At 40.4% G+C, this 27,763-nt stretch overlaps 2 protein-coding genes and 1 long non-coding RNA gene across 4 annotated transcripts; 1 reads left to right on the plus strand and 2 right to left on the minus strand.

Annotated features, from left to right (window-relative positions):
• Window positions 1–24,629, plus strand: LOC146493590 (uncharacterized). Its single transcript, XR_014871963.1, has 2 exons — window positions 1–1,024; window positions 23,915–24,629. It is a non-coding gene; the product is annotated as an uncharacterized LOC146493590 (long non-coding RNA).
• On the minus strand, window positions 4,528–14,934 carry rnmt (RNA (guanine-7-) methyltransferase). Of its 2 annotated transcripts, none has more exons than XM_085148833.1 (11): window positions 14,825–14,934; window positions 13,293–13,430; window positions 12,208–12,337; window positions 10,126–10,251; window positions 8,185–8,300; window positions 7,858–8,039; window positions 7,160–7,324; window positions 6,951–7,068; window positions 6,320–6,418; window positions 4,862–4,895; window positions 4,528–4,695 (listed from the first exon to the last, which is right to left on the minus strand). In XM_085148833.1, the coding sequence occupies exons 2-11, from the start codon at window positions 13,428–13,430 to the stop codon at window positions 4,658–4,660; spliced, it is 1,146 nt and encodes a 381-aa protein (XP_085004959.1). In that variant the 5' UTR covers window positions 14,825–14,934; the 3' UTR covers window positions 4,528–4,657. The 2 variants fall into 2 exon arrangements, with proteins under 2 accessions (XP_085004959.1, XP_085004960.1); XM_085148834.1 differs by lacking the exon at window positions 14,825–14,934 and adding an exon at window positions 14,615–14,814.
• glmp (glycosylated lysosomal membrane protein) lies at window positions 18,068–25,969 on the minus strand. The gene is made up of 7 exons (XM_085148835.1): window positions 25,818–25,969; window positions 21,751–21,915; window positions 20,619–20,717; window positions 20,377–20,541; window positions 20,085–20,303; window positions 18,883–19,151; window positions 18,068–18,803 (listed from the first exon to the last, which is right to left on the minus strand). Exons 1-7 carry the CDS (start codon window positions 25,911–25,913, stop codon window positions 18,629–18,631), a joined length of 1,188 nt encoding a protein of 395 aa, XP_085004961.1. The 5' UTR covers window positions 25,914–25,969; the 3' UTR covers window positions 18,068–18,628.
• Between the last annotated feature and the right edge of the window lie 1,794 nt (window positions 25,970–27,763).

The following is a 27,763-nucleotide window of genomic DNA, read 5'->3' on the forward strand; positions in this document are numbered from 1 at the left end:
GCACTTCATATTGTACAGTAGATCCAACAATAATAGATACAGAGAAAAAAACCAACAATCATATGACCCCCTATGAGCAAGCACTTTGGCAACAGTGGGAAGGAAAAACTTCCTTTTAACAGGAAGAAACCTCCGGCAGAACCAGGCTCAGGGAGGGGCGGCCATCTGCTGCGACCGGTTGGTGTGAGAGAAGGAAGACAGGATAAAAGGCATGCTGTGGAAGAGAGACAGAGGTTAACAGGTATGAGTCAGTGCAGAGAGGTCTATTAACACATAGTGAGTGAGAAAGGTGACTGGAAAGGAAAAACTCAATGCATCATGGGAATCCCCCGGCAGCCTACGTCTATTGCAGCATAACTAAGGGAGGATTCAGGGTCACCTGGTCCAGCCCTAACTATATGCTTTAGCAAAAAGGAAAGTTTTAAGCCTAATCTTAAAAGTAGAGATAGTGTCTGTCTCCCGAATCCAAACTGGAAGCTGGTTCCACAGAAGAGGGGCCTGAAAACTGAGGGCTCTCCCTCCCATTCTACTTTTAAATACTCTACAAACAACAAGTAGACCTGCAGTGTGAGAGCGAAGTGCTCTAATAGGGTGATATGGTACTACAAGGTCATTAAGATAAGATGGGGCCTGATTATTTAAGATCTTGCATGTGAGGAGCAGGATTTTGAATTCAATTCTGGATTTAACAGGAAGCCAATGAAGGGAAGCCAAAACAGGAGAAATATGCTCTCTCTTTCTAGTCCCTGTCAGTACTCTTGCTGCAGCATTTTGGATTAACTGAAGGTTTTTCAGGGAGTTTTTAGGACATCCTGATAATAATGAATTACAGTCGTCCAGCCTGGAAGTAAGAAATGCATGAACTAGTTTTTCAGCGTCACTCTGAGACAGGATATTTCTAACTTTAGAGATGTTGCGCAAATGGAAGAAAGCAGTCTTACATATTTGTTTAATATGTGCATTGAAGGACATGTCTTGGTCAAAAATCACTCCAAGGTTCCTCACAGTGTTACTGGAGGCCAAGGTATTGCCATCCAGGGTAAGAATCTGCTTAGATGCCATATTTCTAAGCTTTTCAGCGCCGAGTACAATGACCTCAGTTTTATCTGAATTAAGAAGCAGAAAGTTAGCAGCCATCCAGGTCTTTATGTCTTCAAGACTTTCCTGCAGTTTAACTAATTGGTGTGTGTTATCTGGCTTCATAGATAGATAGAGCTGGGTGTCATCTGCATAGCAGGGAAAATGTATGCTATGTCTTCTAATGATGCTGCCTAAGGGAAGCATGTATAGTGTAAACAGAATTGGTCCTAGCACTGAACCCTGTGGAATTCCATAATTGACCTTGGTGTGTGAAGAGGACTCTCCATTTACATGTACAAATTGGACTCTATTAGATAGATATGATACAAACCACTGCAGCACAGTACCTGTAATACCTACAGCATGCTCTAATCGCTCTAATAGGATATTATGGTCAACAGTATCGAACGCTGCACTGAGGTCTAGCAGGACAAGCACAGAGATGAGTCCACTGTCAGAGGCCATAAGAAGATCATTTGTAACCTTCACTAAAGCTGTTTCTGTGCTGTGATGAGCTCTGAAACCTGACTGAAACTCTTCAAATAAACCATTCCTCTGCAGATGATCTGTTAGCTGTTTGACAACTACTCTTTCAAGGATTTCTGATATGAAAGGAAGGTTGGAGATTGGCCTATAATTAGCTAAGACTGCTGGGTCTAGAGATGCTTTTTGAGTAAAGGGATTAACTACAGCCAGCTTGAAGGCCTGTGGTACATAGCCGATTATTAGAGATAGGTGGATCATATTTAAGATTGAAGCATTAATTGGCAGGACTTCTTTGTGCAGTTTTGTAGGAATGGGGTCTAAAAGACACGTTGATGGTTTGAAGGAAGTAATTATTGAAGTTAACTCAGAAAGATCGATTGGAAAAAAAAGAGTCTAACTTAACATCAATGGTACTAAGAGTAGCTGTAGATAATATTACATCTGTGGGATTATTATTGGTAATTTTTTCTCTAATGATAAAAATTTTATTTGTGAAGAAGTTCATGAAGTCATTACTACTTAACGTTAAAGGGATGGTCGGCTCAACAGTGCTCTGACTTTTTGTCAGCCTGGCTACAGTGCTGAGAAACCTGGGGTTGTTCTTATTTTCTTCAATCAGTGATGAATAGTAAGATGTTCTGGCTTTGCGGAGGGCTTTCTTATAAAGCGACAAACTATTTCTCCAGGCTAAATGATGATCTTCTAAATTTGTGACACGCCATTTCCTCTCCAGCTTACGAGTTATCTGCTTTAGGCTACGTGTTTGAGAATTATACCACGGAGTCAAGTACTTCTTCTCTTTTTTTGACATTTACGTTTTTATTGATTTTGCAGTTTTTTTGGAAACGTATACTTAAACCTGTATAATAGGGAAAGAAAGAAAAAACAACAAAAAAGTTCCAGTGCCTAAGGATAATCCTCGATGTGGTTACTAGTTCAACCATAACAACCGTGAAAATATTATTATAAATTCTTGGAATATGAGAACGGTCTCCTAACAAACACAATTCAGGAGTTAAGGTCACTTCTAATCCGGACCAACCTTTTAAAAGTGTGATGACTTCCTTCCAAAAAGGAGCTATAAGGAAACATTCCCAAAAACAATGTAGGAAAGTCCCCGCCTCAACTTTTGCATTTCCAACAGAGATTGTCAGGCATAAGCTTCATACGGTGTAATCTTGTTGGAGTATGATAATATCTATGCAGAATTTTATATTGTATGCATTTGCTCCTCGCTTCCTTAGCATAAGTCCCATTTTTCGCCAAAATCCCCATCCATTTTTCGATTGGAATTAGTGTATTTAAATCTTTCTGCCACAAAGTTTTAATATTCGAACATTCCCCACTTCTATTATCATTTACCAACCTATAAAAACATGATGCTGTGTGGCGCTCCTGAGGCATATTTATAAAATTTAGAACAAGATTTTCATGTCCCCTTCTGAACTTCGACATCACACAGTGTCTAATTTGCAAATATCTCCAAAAATTTTCCTTCCTACCTCTAGTCATACCTCTTACTCAATGTGCACTACCACTGATCACTTGCTCGTTATATAGCACCTGCTCCCTTATATGGCATATATAATTTGTATATAACTTGTACATACCTGTGTAGATTCTATGTTATTACATAACATTCCCTGTGTAGGCACCTCTTAAACTGTATTTTTCTTCTCCTTCTAAAGGAACTTTAATGTTTTCATTCTATTCTATTCATCGGTCTTTCATGAGCAGCATTCAGAGCCAACAGATCATTATCAGATATTTAAATTAATACTTTCATTTTCTAAGTAAATTCAATTTAAATTAATCACATAACAAGATGTTTTAACTCTTTAACTCAATGGAGCTCCTAAGGATGAGACAATTGATTCTCAACAGCTGTGAAGGGTTCACTGCACCACCTACTGGAGGTTTGCAGTCACTACACCAGAGTGTGAAAAATACACAAAAAATTGTCACATCAGCTTTAGTGTTTAAATTTTAAGTTTTACAGAGTAAATATGTCCATATGGAACAACTCCAGCAGTAAAATGAGGCCAGCACAAAATGATAAGGCTGCAGACTGCTCTAAACCCTAATTTCATCATTTTTTTCTACTCTTGGACCTGTATGATGTCGTACAGAAGACACAGATCATCCACCTGTTTTTTAAACCTGTATGTAAGGAGCAACCAACTGTCTTAAAAGCAGAGGTGCTAAAATTGCTTTTAACTGAGTGGACACAGCTATGCCCAATGTGAGATAAACTTGCCCTTGTACATTAGAGAGACCCCTTCACTGCCAAATTTTATAACATGTCTTACAACCCATTTTTATTCTTTGGCTTTCTACCTCAGCAAGACTCTGTTTTTCTCTTAGTTATTTTACCTTTTTAACTGGCTATCATTTGTATTTTATGCATTTTTATTATTCAGCTTCAGTGTGCAGTACCATGTAGCTGTGGCTGTGATAAAGTGCTTTATGAATAAAAATTGTATGGTATGGTACCAGTACCAGAGTGTCATGGCTGAGTAGCTCCTGTAAGTGTAGCTGTAAATGGCCCAGTACTTTCGTTCATATGTTATAGATTCAGGTCCAGGTTGTTAGGTGAGAATAAACTGATCCTTAACAAATCTGTGCCTGTCATAAACTTAACAGAGGTTCAATGAATACCAGAGGTATCACAAAGGGGAAGGAAACGGGCTTTAATCTGCCAGTTACATTTTGCACTTTGGAAATGCAACAGAACAAATTTCAGAGTTACATCAGACAATGAAAAAAAAATTAAATTTTAAGCCAAACTAAAAGATTAACAAATCAAAAATAACCAATTTACCCATCAACATAAGTAGAGCTACAGTATAATAATCTGTTTGCATTAAATGGCTGTAAATTCTCTGTTTACTGTAACTATCCTGTAATCCAGGGAAATACACGCTTTAAACATTTCCATAATTCAGAAGAACAAAACACAAAAACGTTTGACAGAAGTTTTATTTCATTTGCAAACAAAACAATCATTTCTTATCAAAAATGACTTAAAGCAACAGAAACACAAATATGAGCTGAAGAACAGTGAGACAAACAGCAGCAGACGAGCGCAGCATCAGGACATCTTCTGGAACACAAACACCAGGTAGATACCTGCAGAGCAAAGACAGATGAGGGTTTTAGTGATCAACAGTTTGTAGATCAAATATGAATACATATTTTAAAAGTAGATCAAAGACAACAATACTGAAATGTTTTTACAAGCATCAGTTTAATTGTGTCATGTAAACAGCTGATGGAGATGATCAGAAAGACTTACTGGTAGCTTCCCACTCAGATCTGCTCAGCGTTCCCTGCACACATGGAAATACAGACAAATGTTGTAAAACTGGGCCGAACACCTGAAACTGTTTTGGGGTTGTTGTTTTTTTTAAACTGAGCTTTGAGGGTAGATGTGGTCGCTCATCTACTAAGAGAGTAAGTAAGTAAACTTTATTAAGCGCTTTTCACAGACAGACAATCACAAAGCGCTGTACACAAATATTAAAATAAACAATAAAATCAATAGACATTATATACAATGTAAAAGATCAAATGTAAATAATGTAAAAAATATAAAATATGTCGATCAACAAAAGGCTTGTTTGAACAGAAGAGTTTTTAACTGTTTTTAAAAGAATCCACAGAGTCAAGCAAACGTAATTGTAGTGGTAAACTGTTCCACAGCCTTGGTGCAACAGACTGAAAGGCTCTGTCCCCTTTTGTCTTCAGTCGTGTACGGGGAACAACTAAGAGACTCTGAGTCTGTGAGCGGAGATGACGAGCAGCAGTGTATTTTATAAGAAGCTTGGATAAGTAATCTGGAGCCTGGCCATTTAGTGCTCTGTATGTTAAAACAAGAATTTTAAAGTGAATTCTAAACTCTATTGGGAGCCAATGTAAAGAATATAAGATGGGAGTGATGTGAACACGCTTGGTAGAGCGAGTTAGTAGCCTGGCTGCTGCGTTTTGTATTGCCTGGAGGCGAGAGAGAGATGATTTATCCAAGCTAGTAAACAGGGAATTACAGTAATCTAAGCGTGATGACACAAATGCATGAATGAGTTTTTCCAGTTCAGCTGAGGAAACCATATGTCGCAGTTTAGATATGTTTCTTAAATGATAGAAACAGGAACGAGACAAAGATTTTACATGAGAGTCAAGGCCCAGAGAAGAGTCAAATATTACTCCAAGATTTCGAATATTTGACTTGACAGATGGACAGAAAGAGGCAAGAACCTGACTGATTTTAGAATGTAGCTCAGGAGGAGCTATGATCATGGTCTTGGTCTTGTTAGTATTTAGAACAAGGTAGTTGCTTGAAAGCCAATCAGAAACCTGAGTTAAGCACTGGACTAGGGTGGACAGCCTATCCAGCTGATGAGGCTTAAAGGACATATGGAGCTGAATGTCATCAGCATAAAAATGATAAGACAGGTCGCTAAAAGATTGAATGATACCAGCTAAAGGAAGCATATAAAAAGAAAATAGTAATGGACCTAAAACTGAACCCTGTGGGACACAGGAGGTTGGTTGTTCAATCGCATGCTATATATACACTTGGGCAAAATACTGAAACCGAAGCTGCTCCTGATGCATCCATGTGTTAATGTTAAAAAGTGCTTGAATGCATGTGTGTGAATGAGACATGTGGCATTAAGCACTTGAGTGCTCAAGTAGAGTAGAAAAATGCTATAAAAACCGGTCCATTTAACATTTACCATCTGAGCACGCTTACCAGGGGAGTTCTGACGTCAGCTCGGTCACAGTGCTCTTTAGCATGACAGTATTCCTCTGCACTGTCTGAGGCTTGAAGACCATCCTCACTGGGAAAAGGCTGAAAGCAAAACAAACTCTTAAAAAGACAGTAAGTGGTGACAGGTTAAAAGAAAAACCTGGACCTCTGAGCTACAGTGACAGATTCTGCTGGTTCTGATGTGTTTTCTTTATCCTCTGATCAAACGCTACTATTAGATGAATCGTTCTATTTATCCACAAGACACAGGACCACACTAATGTGTATGTGGATTTATTGGAGCAAAATATCACCACACATCTAGCAAAACAGTAAAGCAGTGAACTTTTTTTTAACAAAGCAAACAGATAAGAAAAGAAAAAACAGTTCATCCACTGTGTGCAGAGGAGTGAAGCTATTCTTAAGGCTTGAGAAGGTGAAATGCCTCACTGGAAGGATAAGTTTGTCCTTTCCTTTAATTTGTCACGATTTGGATCTGTGTCCAAAAATAACATGCTTAAATGTTGTGTTAACTCCATATCTAGTTTATCTTCTGGTCACATCATTATTGTTAAAATAAGAAAAATGAACTGAGAAATCATAGTCAGTATTTTAGTTTCAATTAATATTCTACCTCCAGAGCCATCATCTTCATCATGAGGCTGCGATGATTCTCCTTCTTCACCTTCTCCTCAAAGAAATCTGCAAATCTTTGTTTCTGCACAAGCTGCATATTGTACTGCTTCGCCATGCTGGGATATAAGAAGTGGAAACAGAGTATCATGAAATATTTTTATAGGAAATTCAGAGTACACAAGCAGATGTTACTGTGAGTACTCTTACTGTTCAAAGAGAGGAAAGTAGACGAGGAACTCTGGAACGTTGACGACTTCCTCGAGGTTAAAGTGATACTGACATCCGAACAGAGGGTAGGAACCTTTGGACTGAAAGGTCACTTTGAAAACCTCGTTACCAAATGACAGCGAATCAGATGCCTCCAAACGTTTACTGTTGAGGGGGGGGCAAGGAGCATAGTGAAGATGAAGCAGATACTGACTCAGTGATTCAGTCTTTACATCTGAACATTTCAAAATGTCTAATAGGGTCGGCTCAGCACAGCTTGACTCAGTTTTAAGGTTTTTCATTAGGTGGTCGTACCTGGCACCAGGTACCTTTTTAGTACCTATTTGACTGAGGTTCAGGGCGATCTGAGGCGATCCAGCCTCAGATCCTTGCTGTAATGACCCCACGCACATTACATGGTACTCGTTTATAATGAAAAGTGACAGAATATAAGTCCGGTTGAGCCAAGCTACACAGAGAAGGTACTAATGGAAATAGGCTATAAAAACTCCAAGTATTAAGCTTATCTTAATACTTGGAGTTTTCATAGCTCCAACGCCAGGTGGACAACCTGCTTCACCTAATAGGATCATGTGGCTTAGGTGAAGAAGGTTGTCCACCTGACATGTGGACAGATGTGACTATAAACAATTTACCATAAAAAAGCGCCTTTCATTACACTTAATTGTTTATCTTACACAAGTTCAAAGGCATCTGGCGTTGTACCGATGAAGTACCCTCCAGGTTTAAGACGCTCACAGGCATTTCTCAGCATCATATTAGCCTTCTGCTCACTCTCAAATGAGTAATGATACACAAACTGACAGCTGCAGATGTCGAACATGAGCTCAGCATCATCCAGTTTCTCTGACAACAACTCCTGCAGGTAGAGATAAAAGGTCAGTAACAAATCAAACAATCCAGACTGAGAAAAACCTCACTTTAATTTTCTACTTAATCCTGATTTTATACGTTCACTTTTATCACCGAATACTCGACTTATTTTTTGTGTGCTGCAGGTCTACCTTTGAACAGTCTGCTGTGATGAATTGAGCAGTGAAGATTTTCTCGTTACGGTGGCTCTTTTTTTTCATCTCGTCATAACGAATCTGACATTGTTCCACAGAAACCCCTGCAATATCTGAAAATAAACATCTATGTTTAATCATCAAAATTCTCCAGCAACATCCAACAATTCATCTCAGTTGTAATGCCTTTTGAGCAGTTATAGAGGCAAGAGATGATATGGGACACCCTCCAGTCGATCCACCGCCCCCAGGAGGTACGGTTGCAGCAGTGTGCAGGGGTGGGTATTTTTGTATCCCCTCAATTTGTTTCCAGTATGTTTTCGGTGGTGGATGAGAAGGTTCTGACTGTCGTTTGTGCTTATGAACTGAATAACAGTACATAAGCTTAGAGTATACAGCAGGGGTGTCCATCTCCAGGCCTCAGGGGTTGGTGTCCTTCAGGTTTAAGATCTCAACCTGGGTCAACACATCTGAATCAAATGATTAGTTCATTATCAGGCCAAGCTGTGTTTATCAAGGACACATCTAAAACCTGGTATACAGCCTTCTTGGAATCATTGAGTGGATTGCTCCATTTCATGTGACATTTCATGTCAATGGCATCTGTAGAAATATATTTACTTAGAAAAAATTCTAAGTAAATATAAAACGCGTTCAATACTCCTTTTTTTTTTTTTTAATCCAATGTAAATAACACTGAACTGAATTGACGTGATGACCAGTTATAGAGGACCGAGAGCCAGTTAAGTCAAAAGTGAAGCACAAGTATTAGCTCATACATAGGTGAGATTTTGTGGCAGGTGCTCTCATTTGATCTCTGTGATGTTTGACATAATTCATTTCAATTCAATGCCACCACTTTACTGCTATGGAGAGGTTTGTGTGCCCCAGTAGTCCCAGCAGCTATCCTTTTCTTTGTCCCCTGGTAGGTCTCTCCCAAGGCAAATTGGTCCTGGATGAAAGCAATTCATTGGACCCCCATGAGAAATAAAAGAGCAAGACACCTGAGTAACCTGCGCAAGACTGGGTTACTCCAGGGTTATTTCTCCCCACCCTGAAGCCAGGCTTGGTAGGGAGCTTGACAAAGAGCAACTGGTGGCCACGCCTTGGGCCCACTACCTGTAGCAGATACCGTCGGGGTCAGGTATATTGTGTGTCAGGTGGCAGTCAAGGGCGAGGGCCCTGATAGCCCGATACCCAGCTATCAAAGCTGGCTACAGGGATGTGGAACCTGTCCTCTCTAGTTTGGAAGGAGCCTGAGCTAGAGTGTGAGGTTTAGGGACACTGACTAGATATAGTTGGGGTCACGTCATTTCACAGTTTGGGAACTGGAACCAGTGTCCTGGAGAGAATCTGGACTCTGTCCCAGTCAGTGAGGGACGGCAGGCAGGCAGTGGGTGGGTATTTTTGTATGCCCTCAGTTTGCTCCTGTCACCCGGGGGTTTTTGTGAGCGAGAGTGTTGTTTCCCTACGCCTTCAGATTGGGGAAAGGGTCCTGACTGTCGTCTGTGCTCATGCGAAGAACGACCCAGTCAGACAGAGGATGGATGGATGGATGGATGGATGGATGGATGGATGGATGGATGGATGGATGGATGGATGGATGGATGGATGGATGGATGGATGGATGGATGGATGGATGGATGGATGGATGGATGGATGGATGGATGGATGGATGGATGGATGGATGGATGGATGGATGGATGGATGGATGGATGGATGGATGGATGGATGGATGGATGGATGGATGGATGGATGGATGGATTTTACACAAAGTTAACATTGACTGTTTCAAGTTAAACAGCGGGATGAGGTGCGTCTTTAGAGGAAGATTTCACTGCTGGTCCTTTACAGTCCTTAAAGCTGTATATGCATGAAAAGAGTCTGTAGAAATGTGATGTCGAGTTTCATAAACCATAAAAATCAATGAATCAATACCTGCACAGACCAGGTGATCGATTCCTCCTCTTCTCCACTTCAGTAGGTCTCCTCCTTTTCCACAACCAAGGTCCAACACAGACACCTGCTGAGATCCCGCCCCTCTTACCTGCTCCAACATCTCACCTGTCAATAGAAAAAGACACTAAACTGTAAGAGGAGGTAAATATTTTATTTATAAAGTTGCTTCCACACAAGGTGCTGCAGAAAGAAAATAGGTAAAATCAGAAAAAAAATATAATTATTAAATGGTGAAAGAATAAAAAGTAAAAAGTTTATAAAAAATGGTTAAAATACAGTCCAGTAGACTCGGAATAAAAATTATTCTTCCCCCAGTGTTGGACTGTAGCTGGTGATGGTAGTCCTAGTTCAGTTCAAGAGGATCACTCAGACCAGAGATCTGGTTCATGAGCAGAACCAAAAAACCAAAAACCACCATGGAGGAGAGACTCAGAGGAGGTGAAGGTAATAATTATTTATTATCATCACAAAGGATGACTTTTATTATTTACCTTAAAAAAAAAAAAACTAGGCTACACCTCCTTTACTGAGAGGGTGGTTTGTGGCTCAGCTGCAATGGAGGGGTGGAACAGCGGGTTCAAATAGTGGGGGGTTGTTCATGACTCACACACTAAGAGAACTGTACTAATTACTGGGTATTAAGTTTTGTTTGGCCAGCGTCTATGACCTTCAGACTGACAGGCTGGTGGAACTGCTAAGTAAGACAGAATCCATGATTCGTAAGTTAATTCATGAGGATAAGGAGGAGGTTATCATGAGAGAATTTGCTCCAGGCACGTCAGCAGTGCCTAAATCTAAGATTTATCACCTCAACCTGCTCAAAGATAGGCTGAAATTACTTCTCTGGTGAGCCTGGTGAAGGAAAGAGATGAGTTGGGACCAGCGGTATCAAATTCTATCATTTCCACCTGCTTCCGTTGTGATGACCATCTTGCACAGGCCCAGAGAGTGGATGGTGCTGCAGTGCAACATCGTTTTGTCTGGTTGTACCAGTCTCACAGAGCATCGTTTTGTAGCACACTCTAGTGTGATGGTGCATTCACTACCAGATACTTGAACACACAAGACAAATTGCTCAGAAGGAATTGGCTGAAATGCTGAAAATGGGAGTAATAGAAGAGTCATACCAAAAGCAAAAAAAGACTACTAAAAATAAAACAATCACTCAACTTACAATGCTGTCTGCGTAGGTCCTTTGTGTTACAGGATGGCAAATAGAAAAGTGTTCTTTTATAGTCTTTTTCTACTCAAGCACTCAAAGTGTTTCATATAACATGTCTTATCCATTCACACCAATCATAGACATAGAAAAAAGTGCTTGTAAGTGCATTTAATCTAACATTCATACACAGCGTCAGACTCCCATGAAAGTCATGGTTCAGCATCTTGCCCAAGGACACCTTGGCACACAAACTGGAGCAGCCAGTTTTGGAATCAACAGCCTTATGATTAGTAGATGACCTGCTCGACCTCCTAAACTACAGTCACCTCTATGTTCATACAAGGCACAGGTGAAACATAAAGGCAAACCTTTTTAAATAAAATAATCAGTCCCTTTCTCTGCTCGATAAAACTGTAGAAAATGGACGAGTTCTCTGGTCCATGTGAAAATAAAAACAATAAACTGGCTTCCTGTAAAAAGTTTACACCAGCCCCTTTGCAAGGTTTAACCATTTATTTTAGTTAAATCTATTAAATCTGTTTTTTTAAAGTTTCTGATAATTTATAAAACACTTTTTTAAAGGATGAAGGTCATTAATCAGCATGAAGACAACAGGCTGCCAAATGAAACATAAAAGGCCAATAATCTGTATTAGTGACTGGTATTATACTCGCTGGATAAATATCACTGCATTGTCATTTTGTTCTGATAATCAGCTTTCTAAATGTTGGATCTGATGTTTCGCCCCAGAGACAATTTATAGCAAAAAATAAACAAAAACAAAACTACGCTCTCATGTTATTATGCATGCAATTGCCGGATGGGTGTTAATTGCTTACAGATCACTATGGATATGTTAAAACTGAGGAAGTGTGGTGTGTTGATCAGAAGCCAGTTACCAATTAGAACACTCTTCAGCCAGTTGTTGAAGTTCCTCATGAAGAAGATTCGGCTTCTGCTACGAGCTGCCAGGCCAACTTCCTGCAGCTGGTTGTAGTGACTTGCCACCTTCACACTGTGATCAAGCACCTGAGAGATCAATTATAGGGATCACTAATAAGGATGACAGCCTCACAGCAGCTTTAATACCTGCTGATAAATATTTAGATTGTTTTTGTCTGCCTGATCTTTCCGAATTAACTTCAATAATAACTTCCTCCAAATCAACGACGTGTCAATCAAACCTCATTCCTACAACACTGCTCAAAGAAGTCCAAAATTATGAATCTTAAATATGATCAACCCATCTCTTCGAGCTGGCAGTAGTTAAACTGTTACTTAAAGCCACCACTTGACCGTCCTTTTATCTCAAACATTTGTGAAAGAGTAGTTGTAAAACAGCTAACTGATCATCTGCAGAGGGATGGTTTAACTAAAAGTTTCAGAGATCATCACAGTACAGAAACAGCTTTAGTGAAAGTTACAAACTTTGTGTCTTATGGCCTCTGAGGATGGACTCATTCTGTGCCTTTCCTGCTAGGCCTCAATCCTTTATTCAATATTGTTGACAATAATATTTTATTACAGCGATTAGAGCATGCTGTAGGTGTTAAAGGTACTGCGCTGTAGTGGTTTGAATCAATTCAATCTAACAGAGTCCTCTTCACACACTAAGGTTAACTGATTCTCTTAACATTATGCATGTTTTCCCTCAGGCAGTATCATAGAATAGCATAGAAAGTTCAGTCCAATTTTATTTTCATAGCGCCAAATCACAGCAAAAGTTGCTTCAAGGTGCTTTATATTGTAAACTACAGACCGTAAAACTCTGAAGACATTTGAGTTTTAAAATATGTTAGGCTGTTCGCTGGGTTTACAAATGTTTTCCAAATTATCCTAAACTTCTAAACTATATATATTTTTAGTAAATAGTTTTAAAAGTGCTGTCTGATCCTCTCACATTAAACCAAGACTTCATCTCACAACATGAAGAGCCTTCAGACAACTGCTTTAAAGAAATATAAAAGAAAATGAACTTGACAACCTGCTTCTTGCTAGGTGACATCTTCTCCTCTTCATCTTCAACATGCTTCCTCTTCATCCCCGAGTTCTCTTCTTGCTGAGCTCCTCTGCTCTGTGTTGCCTCCTCCGTCGTTTCTGTCTGACGAGACTGAAGCTCCATCTAAGAAAAAAAAGAGGAGGAAGAGAAGGAGAGAGAAAAACAATATCAGTTTGATCTGATGAAGCTTTATGTTGTGTTTATTGAGAATTAGAGATGTCAGCTTGACTGAACAATGCCGAACGTGATCCATTTACCTTTTTTAATAACCCATTATATCCGAAAGGGAGAGTAATACATTATGATGTCAAAAACTACAATGTATTAATCACTGCTTATGCACTACAGCCTGATGGTCCTGATTGGTATCGGAGTTTTCTATAATGAAATTTCTCATAAATAACTACACATAATAAATATTAGAGATATGTTAAAGAATGTTAAAAAAAAGAAAACATCAATTGACTAAAATTTTCAGATCACCAAATAGAGGTATCTGTCTTAACAATCTGATATCATTTGGAATTTGATTTAACATTTTTTAATGTAAAAACTGCTCAGTGACCTTTCAGAAATCGGAAATTTAAAGCCTACATGTTGGGTCAATCAAACTAATTAAAAACAAAAATGTCAAAGGTTACATAGAACTGTAAGTGCAGGTTAAACTGGGTTGTCACCACGTTGTAATGCAGTTTACAGTGATGGATGCAGGACTGTTTCAGGGCAGACTGTTGTATGACCACTGGGCCACAGATTGATGCTACCCTGGGCCTGACCTAAGTTAAATTGATGGGTGTAGTTTGCAACAGTTAAAATGGTGGTGGAAGCTGAGGATGTTCTTTGGTGATGTGTGCTTACTTACACCTTTGTACTAATTTGGTTTGGAAAACTGTAGGATGCAGTAAGCCTGCCGCCTTCTTTTTTCGCTGCTCCCCAGGAGACTCTACAGCGGCTCATCTGCCTTAATCTCCTTATATCTCAGAATCCATCTCTGTCACACCAACCCTCTGCATGTCCTCCTTCATTACATCTATGAACCTCCTTTGAGGTTTTCCTGCCTTCCACCCCCGGCCTCTGTGCAAAAAAGACGAGTATTTGTGCAGTGTGCCGTCACAGGATTTAATATTGCAGAGTCACAAACAGGACTCGAGTGTTTACTGAAGCGATGAGACTAAAGGGGTCTAGGATGCGTTTCCTTCTGACACTTTAGGGCGCTATTTGACTCTTTTTACTCTGTGGATGAAACGGGTTAAATCTGGATGTGACCAGGTTAAAATCGGATACGACCCAAAGCTGCTCACTCTCACCTTCCATCAGTAACCGGAAGCTGCTACTGACTGTAAACTGATCGTTAGCCGCGGCTGCTAACAGCTAACAGATGTCTGTGTGTGTTCAGAGATGAACCGGAAACAGCTAGCACAGTGGCTGAATGTGATATTCCAGTCGACACTAATATAATGGATAACACCGAGACTAACTTGAGTTAACGACCAAAGTTTTAGAGAAAAATAACTCACTGTGCTCCGCGAGAAAGACGCGTGCGCTTTCAGCCGCTTCCGGGTTTGCGCACGTCATATTTGCGTCACACCAGAGAGTCGGTGGGTTTTGTGTTTTTGTTTTTTTTAAATTGAAAGTGTTTGTTAAACATTACATGAATACATATACCTGATGTGTGAATGAGTGTAGTATTTGGGTCACATTAACACAAAAATATTATTGATCATTTTGAGAATAAAGTCGAAATTTTGAGATTAAACTCAAAGCGTGGAGATCGCTGTTGTTGTTTCAGGACAAACTGTTACAGCTTCTCCTATGACCTCTACAAAATGTATGGAGTTATAGTTATGCCTTAATAAATGCGCAAAAAAAAAATTATCCGAAAATAATTACATTTCGCGGTGCGATTAATTTCCTCGCGCTTAAATCCAACGAGCGCACAAAGAAGCCATCGCGCATGGAAAGTGTCTGCTTTGCATGTGCTGGTACAACACTCTTGCATGTAGTTTTTTTTGTTTGTTTGTTTTTTCAAACGTACTTGATTTCAAACAACATTACAGAACAAAGATGTTGTACACATCCCAATAATTAGCAGGTGAGAGTAAGCTAAATATAATAAACAGAGAAATAAAGGTATATAAATTGTATAGTAATGTAAGTAATGACAACAAAAATTGCAATTTTTGGTAATACTCGAGAATGTTGCAATCTGCTTAGTAAAAACAAGTCAAACAAAAATTAATAAAATTCAGTCAGTCGACTGTCTAGACAGAGAAAAAGGATTTGAAGCAGGTTAGATTGAAATGTACAATTTTGGCCAAAAGTTTTGAGAATGACAAATATTAGTTTTCACAAGATAACTGGATGTGTAAAGCACTTTGGGGTCCTTAGGGACTAGTAAAGCACTATACAAATACAGGCCATTGCCATTTCCTTTTTTCATCTCCCTAATGATGCCACTTTTTTCCTTTGAATAGTTCCCTGTACTTCCTTATTCCTCCACCAGTTCTCCTTGCCCTCTTTCTTCTGTCCAAAGGATACTACAAACACCTTCATAGCAGTTTCCCTCAGCACTTTATCTGTACTTACCCAGCCATCTGTTAAGCACCATCATTAGGACACGGAAGTCTCTGACTGTAGTTAAGCTCCGTTAAATTAATAAGAAAAAAATGTATATGGTTTGTGACACGCTTTACTCTTTAAGCTGCAGCCCTGATATCTCCAAAAGTTGATTCTGTTCATCTGGACGTACCGTTTTGTGGGAGAAACGTTTCGTCACTCATCCAAGTGACTTCTTCAGTCTCAGCTGACTGCAGGTTTCCCCAAACTTATAAACAGTACATTTGCATAATGACTGAAACCAGCCTACTGAAGGAACAATGGGCTGTGAGGTCAGTTCCTTAATCTTAATTATGCAAATTCTCATGACCATTGATCAACAACCACTGACCAAAACCCACTGATCAAAGACGACTGATCAATGGCCATGAGAACCATTCACAGAGAGTTGGGGAATGGCTGCAATCACAGTATTGTAAGATGGTGAAAGATGTACCCTTAGGCCCCCTCCTCGATTCAGAGAGGGTCTTTCCCTTTTCATGTAAATGGCCTCCTTGACTCCGCACTCAAACCAGCGTTCCTCCCTGTCCAAGATGTGTACATCCTCATCCTTGAAAGAGTGTCCACTGGCCTGTAGGTGTAAATAGACTGCAGAGTCCTGGCCTGACGAGGTAGCTCTTCTGTGTTGTGCCATCTGCTTTGCCAAAGGTTGTTTGGTTTCCCCAATGTATAAATCCTGGCAATCCTCCTGGCACTTATGTTTATAGGATTGGGGAAACCTGCAGTCAGCTGAGACTGAAGAAGTCACTTGGATGATTGACGAAACGTTTCTCCCACAAAACGCTACGTCCAGATGAACAGAATCAATTTTGGAGATTTACTTACCTGGATGATTGAGTATGCATCAAGATGATGCAGCCCTGATAGTGTTCAAAAACTGCTCCCAAAAACAACATCCATTCCAGGAAGATCCAGGCTATTTGTGAGCAGTAGGAAAGTCTGAAATTTTTCCAAACCATCTGAAGTCTTTGTGTTGATTTGACGACACTTAGACACAGCTCTGTGTTTCTTTGCACTGTAAACCATTTTTATTGTTCCATAAGCATTATTTAACCATTTGTTCTACACTGGATGGCATTAAATTGGCCTCCAGTAACACTGTGAGGAATTTTGGAGTTGTTTTTGACCAGGCTATGTCCTTCAGTGTGCACATTAAATAAATAATAGTTGCACTGAGAAAGAGAGCCATATGTCTCCCATACCAGCTTCTCTTCGTTGGCTCAATGTTAAATCCAGAATCAAATTTAAAATTGTTCCTTACATACAAAGGTCTAAAATAATCAGGCTCCACCTTATCATAATGGTTAATGTACAGGTTCTTATATGGCACTTGTCTACTGTACCTGAGCACACCAAGTGCTTTACCCAACTTGCCTCATTCACCCAAGCACTTTTTAATGCTGTTTTTAAGTGCTTTCTAATGTTCACTCATTCATCCTCAGATGGATGCTTCAGGGAGCAACAAGATATTTGGCATGCAGATTGTAATCAAACCACCAACCTTCCAGTTAGTAGGTGACCTGCTCTTCCACCACCCGAGCTACAGCCACCGCAAATGGACATTTAAAAAGTAGAATGGGAAACAGAGCTTTCAGCTTCTTCTGTGGAAGAATCCAGTAGATGACCGCTCCTCCCTGAGCCTGTTTCTGCTGAAAATTTCTTCCTGTTAAAAGGGAGTTTTTCCTTTCCACTGCCACACCAAGCGCTTGCTCAAGGATCATCTGATTGTTTAGGTTTTCTCTATTTTATCGAAGGGTCTTTACCTTACAATATGAAGCACCTTGAGGGGACTGTTATAATTATGTTTCTGAGTAAAATCAGCTGCTCTGTTCTCAGCACACCTGTGCATGTCTCTACAACATGCTGCCAACACCAGCCCATTCATATGAATGTGCTGTAGCCAGACTAATAAATCCTGGGTTGATTTATTAAGCTGATAACCAATTTCATGTGACCTCCTGTCCTGACTGATGATGTTAGATTAGAGAAACCATCTGAAAAAAAAACTTACTTCTTATTACAACTAGGTGTCAAACAAATCCAGGTGAGACGTCCTGTAATATGAAAGTTGATTTTTTTTTAATTATTAAAAAACACCAGTGACATGTCAGCTGACATCTGATGAAGAAAGAAACTGAATCAGGCAATTCTGATATATTTTATTAACAATCAACTTAACTTTGCTTCTTAGTTTCAAAGTAAAAATTCAAATTGTACATCTTTTCATCTGAAAGTCAAAGACTGGCCCCAAGGTGGCAGACTCTTCATCTGTGAGCAGCTGCTTTAAATTAACCATTTAGACCTTTAGAGTAGGAATATGACATCATCAGAAAGGGACATGAACCTGTCAGGGTTCAGTAACAATGACTCAGGGTTCAGAAAAAGGATTTTTAAGTTTTATTTATACACATTATATTTTTTATGACCTACTGAAAAAGTAAAAGAACGCTTCAGAAAAACCATGAGCATAAGAGCCCACAGGTTTTTCAAGATGGCTGCCAAGTGGTGAGCCTGGAGGTTTGATTCAGCAAGAATTCGATGAGGACAGAGTAAGATCTTATCCAATCACCAATCAAACATATTGACTGTCTTTAAAAACACAAATGGGTACACGGATTCTGCTGTGTCCTGACTGGCTGGAATGTCACTGTGATGTCATCTGTTTCTAAAACATTAAAACTGTCTCTGGCAACGCAGTGAAATGATTAGTTGATTGGCTCGTAGGAGGTTGAGGATGCTCCCTTGCTTTTACGGATGCAGAGCCAGATTCCACCAACCAGCAGGATGATCATGGGAATTCCCAGACCAACTGCCATGATGGCAACAACCAGAGGAGAGAAGGAGTCAACAGGCGGTGACCCAACACCCACCAGCAGTGTCCTGGAGGAGTAAGGAGGAGATGAGAGCTGATCGGCTGAGAGTAAGAGATAAAACAACAAAGAAATAACAACAAGCCTACCAGCTGAGGAAGCGTGTGACGTTGTAGAATGGTTCCCCTGCCAGGCCAAAGCTCACGTTCAGTGCCATGCTCTTTGGATCTGAGAAGAAGCCTCGGATCAGACCGGACGAAGCCGTCACCATCGACCCACTCTGAGCCCGCGGCACCGAGTGATGGCATGGCGTGGCATCTTCCAGAGCCGGCCGTGCCTGACGGTACGCCACTGGCTTCCACAGCGCGTAACCCAGAACATCAGAACTGCCATTCACTGATGACACCCATTGAGAAACCTGAGGGGTCAGAGGTCAATACAGGACATTCAGTCAAACTTTACTCAAACTACATTGTAGACAGAATGAGCAGGACCTGTAGCAGAAACATATGGAAGAAAAACCAAAGTCATACTCCCGCCCACACCAACAGGGCCACTGTCTACAGTAAAAAAAAAAAAATCTATCGAACTATATTTCTGTGACTCAACATCAAAACCTCATTTGATGTGAGAAAATAGTCAAAGATCCAATCTGTGTTTGTCCAACAAGAGAAAACCCATTTTCAGCAGCATTTCAGCAGGATCGAGCACTGTTTTCTTCTGCAGGGAAGCTTAAAACAAGGTGGAGCCAGACTAAAGGAGTCCATCTGCGCACACAACCCTGGATGTGGCAGGTTATTGGTTGAGTAGGTCGTCACACTGGATGTCCCGCTGAGTTTATGTCTAATCACTGACTGGGTCTGTCGTCAAACAGCACACCATACTCAATTCAGACCACATTAATTTATAATAAAAAATAAATGTAGTTAATCCAGAGGGACCGATGACGCGATATGGCAGCCTCGCTTCTGTCAGTCTGCCCCAGGGCAGCTGTGGCTACAACCATAGCTTGCCTCCACCAGTGTGTGAATGTGAGAGTGAATGAATAGTGGTATTGTAAAGCGCTTTGGGTGCCTTGAAAAGCGCTATATAAATCCAATCCATTATTATTATTATTATTATTATTATTATTATTATTATTATTATTATTATTATTATTATTATTATTATTAATGATGGACCAGATTTCTCATTTTGGGTGGTACATTTATTGAATTTAACATGATATTTAAAGGGTCCTTATCATTCATTGGTTTAGGGATAAGTCTTTTGATGAGGATGATTTCCTCCAAGAAGAAAATAAAATGATGTCAGAACAAGAAGAAGAACATAATGCACAGCACAAAGCTACCTTGAATATCGATGGCGTATACTCATCGTCGATTGATTGGTAAACGTTGACTGTGCTTAAAGGATAAGCTTCCCCTACTGCATGCATCTCCAACAGGAACCTGGATTGAGTGGCTCGGGCCGGTATGCCATCCAACCACACCTCCAACTGGGAAGAGTTAACAGAGTGCAGGAGGTGCGGCCATGCCTCTCCCCGCCCCTCAGAGTCAAAAACCGACAGCTGAAATAAAAGTAATGACGGTCAGCGTATCGATCATTTTTGAATACTGATTTCACTGTGCTTGGCAACAGACCTGAAGGCAGAGCGAGCCATTGGTGAAGGAGGCATCGGTGCCACAGAGAAGCGCCATGGGTTCGGACAGGTTGATGGGGTTCCAGGTGAAGTTCTGCAGGTCGTATGGAGGGAAGAGGTCAGAGGTCGGCTCAGCCGTGTCGTTCACATCGTCATACTCCAACAGCTGAGAGAAAAAAGGTTTAAGGTCAGATGTATCCAGACATACCCTAAAGATTTAAGGTGGACTGAGCTTGTTCTGACCCGGCTGAAGACGACAGCACTGCTGTACATCAAGCTGCTCTCTGGCTCCACTTTCAGGCTGCCGCTGGTGTTACGAGCCACAAACTCTGGCCAGTTCACCTGGGACACAAAGCACACCCAAGGTCAGAATATTACGAACAGTCATGTGACTGTCACACATATATCAACATTAGGGTGTCAAGAATGTTACAAACAACAGAAATTACTTAAACAATTTATTATTTTAATTTTTAATTTAATTGCTTTTTTATTTTAAAAGGTTGGGCTCAAGTGTTTAGCCCCTTCTTTCGGCAACATTTAACCTCCAGCTGTGAGCCCAGAGCCCCAGAGCCCCGCTAATGACAGGCTTATGGACAGACCCTGGGGTTCCCAAGAAGTCTCTGTGCCCTCTCAGCTGAGTTCTCCTGATATACTTTCACATTAATCAGTAAAAAGGAAATCCTAGGGTCTGCTAATGAAACATACAAATGCCTGATAAGTGAGAAAAATAAAAGGCACACTGATGTTATCGGCTTGTTAACTGTGGCTTAGTGTGTGGGCAGCAGGACCAAAAAGGACACTGAGTCTGAAACACACTGGATAATGCAGGACAGGCTCGTGTTCCCAGGTTCAGAACTGATTACCTGTACAGTTTGTATGCTCTGACTTCGAGCCCCACCCATGATGTGGATCTCAGTTCGTCTATAATTTGGAATTTGGGCCTAATTATTATTTGGTAAATACCTATTCATACATGCGTATTCACACTCCAATGAACACATCAGAACCAACTTGGGGTCTTTCCCAAGGATATTTAGCAATTAGACTGGAGCAGCCAGGGATCGAACAACCAACCTTGCAATCAGTAGATCCTCTAGCTCAGGAGGTAGAGCAGATCTTCCATCATCTTTTAATCATTATTATTAAGTGAACAGTATTTGTCAGGGACAGATTTATTAAAATTAATGCAGCGCTTAAGATTAAAAAAAAAATAAAAATAAAAATAAAAAATCACCCTCTCAGTAGGCTGAGGCTTTTCATCCATTTTTTTATTTTATCAGAAGTAGATTTTTTATTCTCACAAAGCTGGCCGTTCACACCCTTTCTGAAACTTTTCTCTGTCCAATGACATCACACTGAGTTTACCGACTACCTGCACTTCAGAAGTATTAGAGTTGGTGTGGATGAGCAGCAGCGTTGGCGCCCCCTGGCTACAGAACAGGTAATGCAGTGTGTCATTGTCTCCCACGGCTCTCACATGCAGCAGATCACCAGCTTGAGGGGTTGAATGTGAGCTGGGGTAAAACTGCATTGAAATCTGCAAGACAGAAGAAGCAAACCTACTCAGAGCATTTCATCTTTTCTACAGCCATTGGTCTCATCTTGCTGAATATTTTTTTCCCTTTATTGAATAGTACTGAGTACAAAAAAGGGCATTTTTAGCAAAAATGTTCATTAAATTATGCAAACAGCAAAAGATAATGAAAAAATAATCAACCAGATATAGTGGTGGTAGACAAACTGAAGAAAACGGCCATAGTGATAGATGTAGCGATACCGAATGAAAGCAACATAAGGAAGGAGGAACACGAGAAGCTGCAGGAGTACCAAGGAGAAGAGCTCGAGAAGATGTGGACGGTGAAGTTAACAGTCATCCCGGTGGTAAGTGGAGAACTAGGTGCATTGACTCCCAAGCTAGACTAGGGGATCCAGCAGATCCCAGGAACAACATCCGAGATATCTGTCCAGAAGAGGGCAGTCCTAGGAACAGCTAAGATACTGTGCAGGATCCTCAGCGTCTGCATCACTGTTTTATTTGTGCCACTCCAAAAAATTGTTTGTTAGTGCCTTCATTGTTTTAACACACAAAACAAAACAACCAACTACACTAGTCAACACAACACGCTAACTACACACTCCAAATATGCCAAATCTTAGAAATCTCTCACATCTCAAATTCAGTATCCGATGGCGCGATATGGCAGCCTCGCTTCTGTCAGTCTGGCCCAGGGCAGCTGTGGCTACAACTGTAGCTTGCCTCCACCAGTGTGTGAATGTGAGAGTGAATGAATAGTGGCATTGTAGAGCGCTTTGAGTGCCTTGAAAAGCGCTATATAAATCCAATCCATTATTATTATTATTATTATTATTATTTCTCTTTCGCTCGCTCTCTCACCTCCGCCACTCCCCACCTCCTAAACAACTATATATAATTTTTTTATGGTCGACATGGTACATTTTTCGACCAATAGGAAAGGGTTTTCTTTTTCTTTTTTGCACTGTGCTTAGACATTTTTTACCGTTTTATTCGCACACTGAACATGATGATAGTATTCAGTAAAGAGCATTGTGTATATATACACAGAATATATTCTTTTATCATAACTCTGGTTTATTACTGCTATATAGTTTGAAGTCCGAACTTTCAACACAAGTTGAAATGGATACTCATCATTCTTTGCTGCCATGTCATCTGAAATCGGTCATGTGATTTGGATTTGCATGTCCGTTGTCCCCAGAGGGTTAATACCACTCACCTTCGTTCCATTTCCAGAGTGTAACAGTCAAACCACCTGTGTTAAAATCTAAAAATGCCCATGGTGTTGATTCAAAATGTGATCTAGCACAATTATGGCCATCAGTTGCTACTGAAAACAAGAAATAAAGCCAGTCCGCGCTATGGACTGAACCATTTTTAATGGTGGAGGGGGGTTACACCATGCAATATATTCAGTTTTAGAATTTATATTCAATGTTAATAGTAGGTAGATCCACGCATTAATGCTAGCTTATTTAATAAACAAGCTGAAAGCTCCGCCTCCCATTCTACTTGTAAATAATCTAGGAACCACAAGTAAGCCACAGTCTGTAGGATGACATGGTACTATAAGGTCATTAAGAAGGGTCCTTATTATTCAAGACCGTGTAGCATGTGAGGAGCAGGATTTTGAATTCAATTCTGGATTTAACAGGGAGCCAATGAAGGGAAGCCAATATAGGAGAAATATGCTCTCTTTCTCGTCTCGGTCAGTACTCTTACTGCAGCATTTTGGATCAACTGAAGGTTTTTCAGGGAGTTTTTAGGACATCTTGAGAATAACGAATTACAGTAGTCTAGCCTAGAAGTAATAAATGCATGAGCAAGTTTTTCAGCATCTGTGAGACATGGTATTTCTGATTTTAGAGATATTGCACAAATCAAAAAGTATTTATACATATTTGTTTAAGATGTGCATTAAAGAACATATCCTGGCCAAAAATGACTCCAAGGTTCCTCACAGTGTTACTGGAGGCCAAGGTAATGGCATCCAGAGTAGTCATCTGGTTAGATACAATATTTCTAAGATTTTCAGGGCCAAGTGCAATAACCTCAGTTTTATCTGAATTTCCAAGCAGAAAATTAGAGATCATCCAGGTCTCTATATCTTTTAGATATTCCTGCAGTATAATTAATTGGTGTTTGTTATCTGCCTTCATGGATAGATAAAGTTGGGTGTCATCTGCATAATGTTAAAAATGTATATTAACACCTACAGCATGCTCTAATCGCTGTAATAAAATATTATTGTCAACAATATTGAATAAAGGACTGAGGCCTAGCAGGAAAGGCACAGAATGAGTCCACTGTCAGAGGCCATAAGACACAAAGATTGTAACCTTCACCACTTCTGTACTGTGATAAGGCCTGAAATCTGACTGAAACTACAACTACTGTTTAAAACAGTTTGGAGATAAAAGGAAGGTTGGAAAATGGCCTGTAATTAGCTAACACAGCGGGTCGAAAGATGGCTTTTTAAGTAATGGTGCACCTACTGCCAGCTTGAAGGCCTGTGGTTTGCTGATTATATTTAAAATTGAAACTTTAATTAATGATAGGAGCAATCATGTAGGAATGGGGTCTAAAAGACATGATGGTGGTTTGGAGAAAGTAATTACTGAAGTTAACTCAGAAAAAGGAGAAAAAGAATAAATATCAGTGGCACTGAAAGTAGCTGTACATGTTACGTCCGTGAGATGATTATGAGTACTTTTTTTTTTTTATTTTAACTGCAGGACAAGCAGTTAAGGAAGTTTCATTAAGAAAAGAAAAACCTGATAGGTGTCTCCCCAAAAGTTGATTCTGTTTATCTGGACGCGGCATTTCAGTGGGAGAAACGTTTCGTCAGTGACTTCTTCAGTCTCAGCTGTCTGCAGGTTTCTCCAATCTTACAAACAGTATATTTGCATAATGACTGAAACCAGCCCACTGAAAGAACAATGGGCTGGGAGGTCAGTTCCTTGATCATTAATATGTAAATTCTCATGACCATTAATCAGCAACCACTGATCAAGGCCCACTGATCAAAGGGCCTTGATCAGTGGCCACTTATCAAAGGGACCATAAGTACCACTCACAAAGAGTTGGGGAATGGCTGCAATCACTGCATTGTAAGATGGCAAAAGATGTACCCTTAGCCCCCCACTTGGATTCAGAGATGGTCTTTCCCTTTTCACATAAATTACACAAAGACACAGCCTTAAGAAAAAAGTGCGCCTCAACTGTTTAATACTCCTGACACATACAGGATCACTATGGGATTTCACTTAGGCAACGGTTGTCCTTCTCTCCTGGATCGGCGAGAGCTTTCTTTAGGTGCCTTCCTAGCTTGATCCCATTTATCAATGGCTTTTGATCAGTGGGCTTTGAGCAGTGGTTGTTGATCAATGGTCATGAGATTAAAAACCAAGGAACTGACCTCACAGCCCATGACTTGCCACTGGTGCTAGTTTCAGTCATTATGCAAATGTACTGTTTAAGGTTGGGGAAACCTGCAGTCAGCTGAGTCTGAAGAAGTCACTTGGATGAGTGACGAAACGTTTCTCCCACTGAAAACGTCCAGATGAACAAAATCAAACTTTCTGAGATTTATTTACCTTGCTGATTGAGCATGCATCAAGACTGATAGAGGTCTCAGTAACTGAAAGGATTCCAACTGCTCTCTGATTGGAGGACCACAGGCGGTTCTACCCGCTGCGCCTCTTTACGAGTCTATTCAAAACAATCGGGAAACGGCGAATCGATCACAGGATACAAACTTAATCCCGGGTCTATAGCCCTCAGCTGAGCTGAGCAGCTACCAAACAAGCCTCCGTCACTTCCGGCTTCCCCTTCTGGCCCTCATGCTCCTATAGGGCTCTCAGCCGGTTCGGAGCCCGTTCCGGCTTCACTTGTGAACTCACCTTTCTGCGTCCGGGCTCCGCGGAGCACGTTACAGTGACGATCCACAGCACGAGAACCACGTACAGTCCGCCACTCCACGCGTTCCCCGCTGCCATCGTCTCTGCTCGGTCTTTGATCACATGATCCGCTGGTTCCCTGAAGTCAGCTGACCTGGCTGCTCGTAGTGTCAGAAAGAGATTAGCCAACCAGAGCTGAGCTCAGACTCACCTCTGAACTGCGCAGGCAGCAGGTTTATCTCACAGCTTTAAGTTTGTCGATCCTGAGTTGAAACTCCGGCTTTTTTGTTCCAGTCAGAGTTTCAGCTCTGTGAAACTGACCAAAGGCTTATACTGCAGAGTTAACTCCAGGTTTTCTGCACTACGACCGTGGTTCACTTTTTATATATGAATTATATAAGATGATTGTAACTTACGCCATTTTGCTGTTTCATAATTTAATGAACATGTTTGCTAACCCCCCCCCCCCCCCCCCCCCCCCCCCCTCTTTTCAAACTTTCTTTATTTGAACATAGAGCACAATCATACATAAGAAAGTACAATCTGGGTGCAGGGTGCTTTCTTTATTCTTTATTTCGTTTAAGAGTTAAACTGTGGAAATTAAACAATGGAAACATTAAAGGGAAGAGGCAGAATTATGCAACACAAAGCCAGAATCTCAAAGCAACTGAGACTAGACCAGCAGCTGCAGAGGCTGCACCTATGACTCCACTTTTATATCCATCTTTGTCGGCAAGCTCACCTCCACCATATCAAGGTAAAACTTTTGAGCAACCACATAGCAACTACATTGAGGCAACAAAGAATCCCAGGAAAAGAAAAAAATGTACAACTGGCTAAAGCAACATGAGATTTCAAAACAAACCAGAAAAGATAGAAGAAGCAAGAAGAAGAACCACCTTATGTCTGTGGGAATGTAAGTGAGTGGGAGATTTTCTGGAACCTTGAAAGGAAAACTTCTAAACGAGGACAAAACTGCTGATTGAGAGAGGACTCTGAAAGAGAGTACTGTTATTCTGAATCTCTATCATCAGAAGAGGATGAAGAGGAGGGCGCTGCCTTACCATGAAAATATTATACAAGATCTCAGACACAGATTGAACAACAAGCTTGGAGCTTTCTTCCCAAAATACAGATGCCATTGAGAATTGCACCCACTGGCCAGTTTGTGTATAATCCTTTTAGCCACTGCGACATGAAAGGACTAATTGCCAAACTCCCACCTTTGACAGGAGGAGCTTCAGCTTGGATTTCAGCTCTGAAAGACAACACAACTGGAGAAATGCATGCCTTAGGAGACATCCGTGCAATGTTCTCATGCATTGAAGGAGTTCATGTGACCACGAGATTGATGTTGGATGAAGGCATTTCAGAGTGCGGCGACAACTTCAGTCAATTTAGAAATGGACTTGGCAGCACCTTAGAGTCACCAAGCTAATTAAAAATCACCTCGTATCATCGCATAATCAGTGGTGAATTCTGTCTACAGTTCCCTTATTACAATTGATGTCTGATGCAAAAAAATATTTTTTTGTTCATTGTTGTACCCATAAATAAATGTTAATTAGAATGGATGTTAAAAATATTAAAAACACAGGGAACCAAATGTCCATCTTTATCTGCCTTGTCACACACAAGTTTTTTTTGTTGGTCCTTAAACAGAAAAACAGCCTTCCACTTAATGGAGTCCTTACGTCCTCTTGTTTTAAAAGCAATAAATGAAATATAAATTTTTAACTGAAAGGCAGAACGCATTACAAAACAGTCTTTGAAAAAGTTAATGGAGATGGAGTAAAAAACTTTGATGCAGAAGTCTTCTGTGTGTTTGTTTCAACTTCAACTGTCAGCCCATATCTGAATTAACTTTATTCATTCCTATTCCTTATTGCCTTCCATGTAATTAAGCTTTCCTTCCTAGCCACGTCAAATCTCAGCCACGGTGCCTTTTT

This window comes from Neolamprologus multifasciatus, chromosome 22, assembly GCF_963576455.1.
Source record: "Neolamprologus multifasciatus chromosome 22, fNeoMul1.2, whole genome shotgun sequence".
In the NCBI taxonomy this organism is placed as follows: Eukaryota; Metazoa; Chordata; class Actinopteri; order Cichliformes; family Cichlidae; genus Neolamprologus; species Neolamprologus multifasciatus.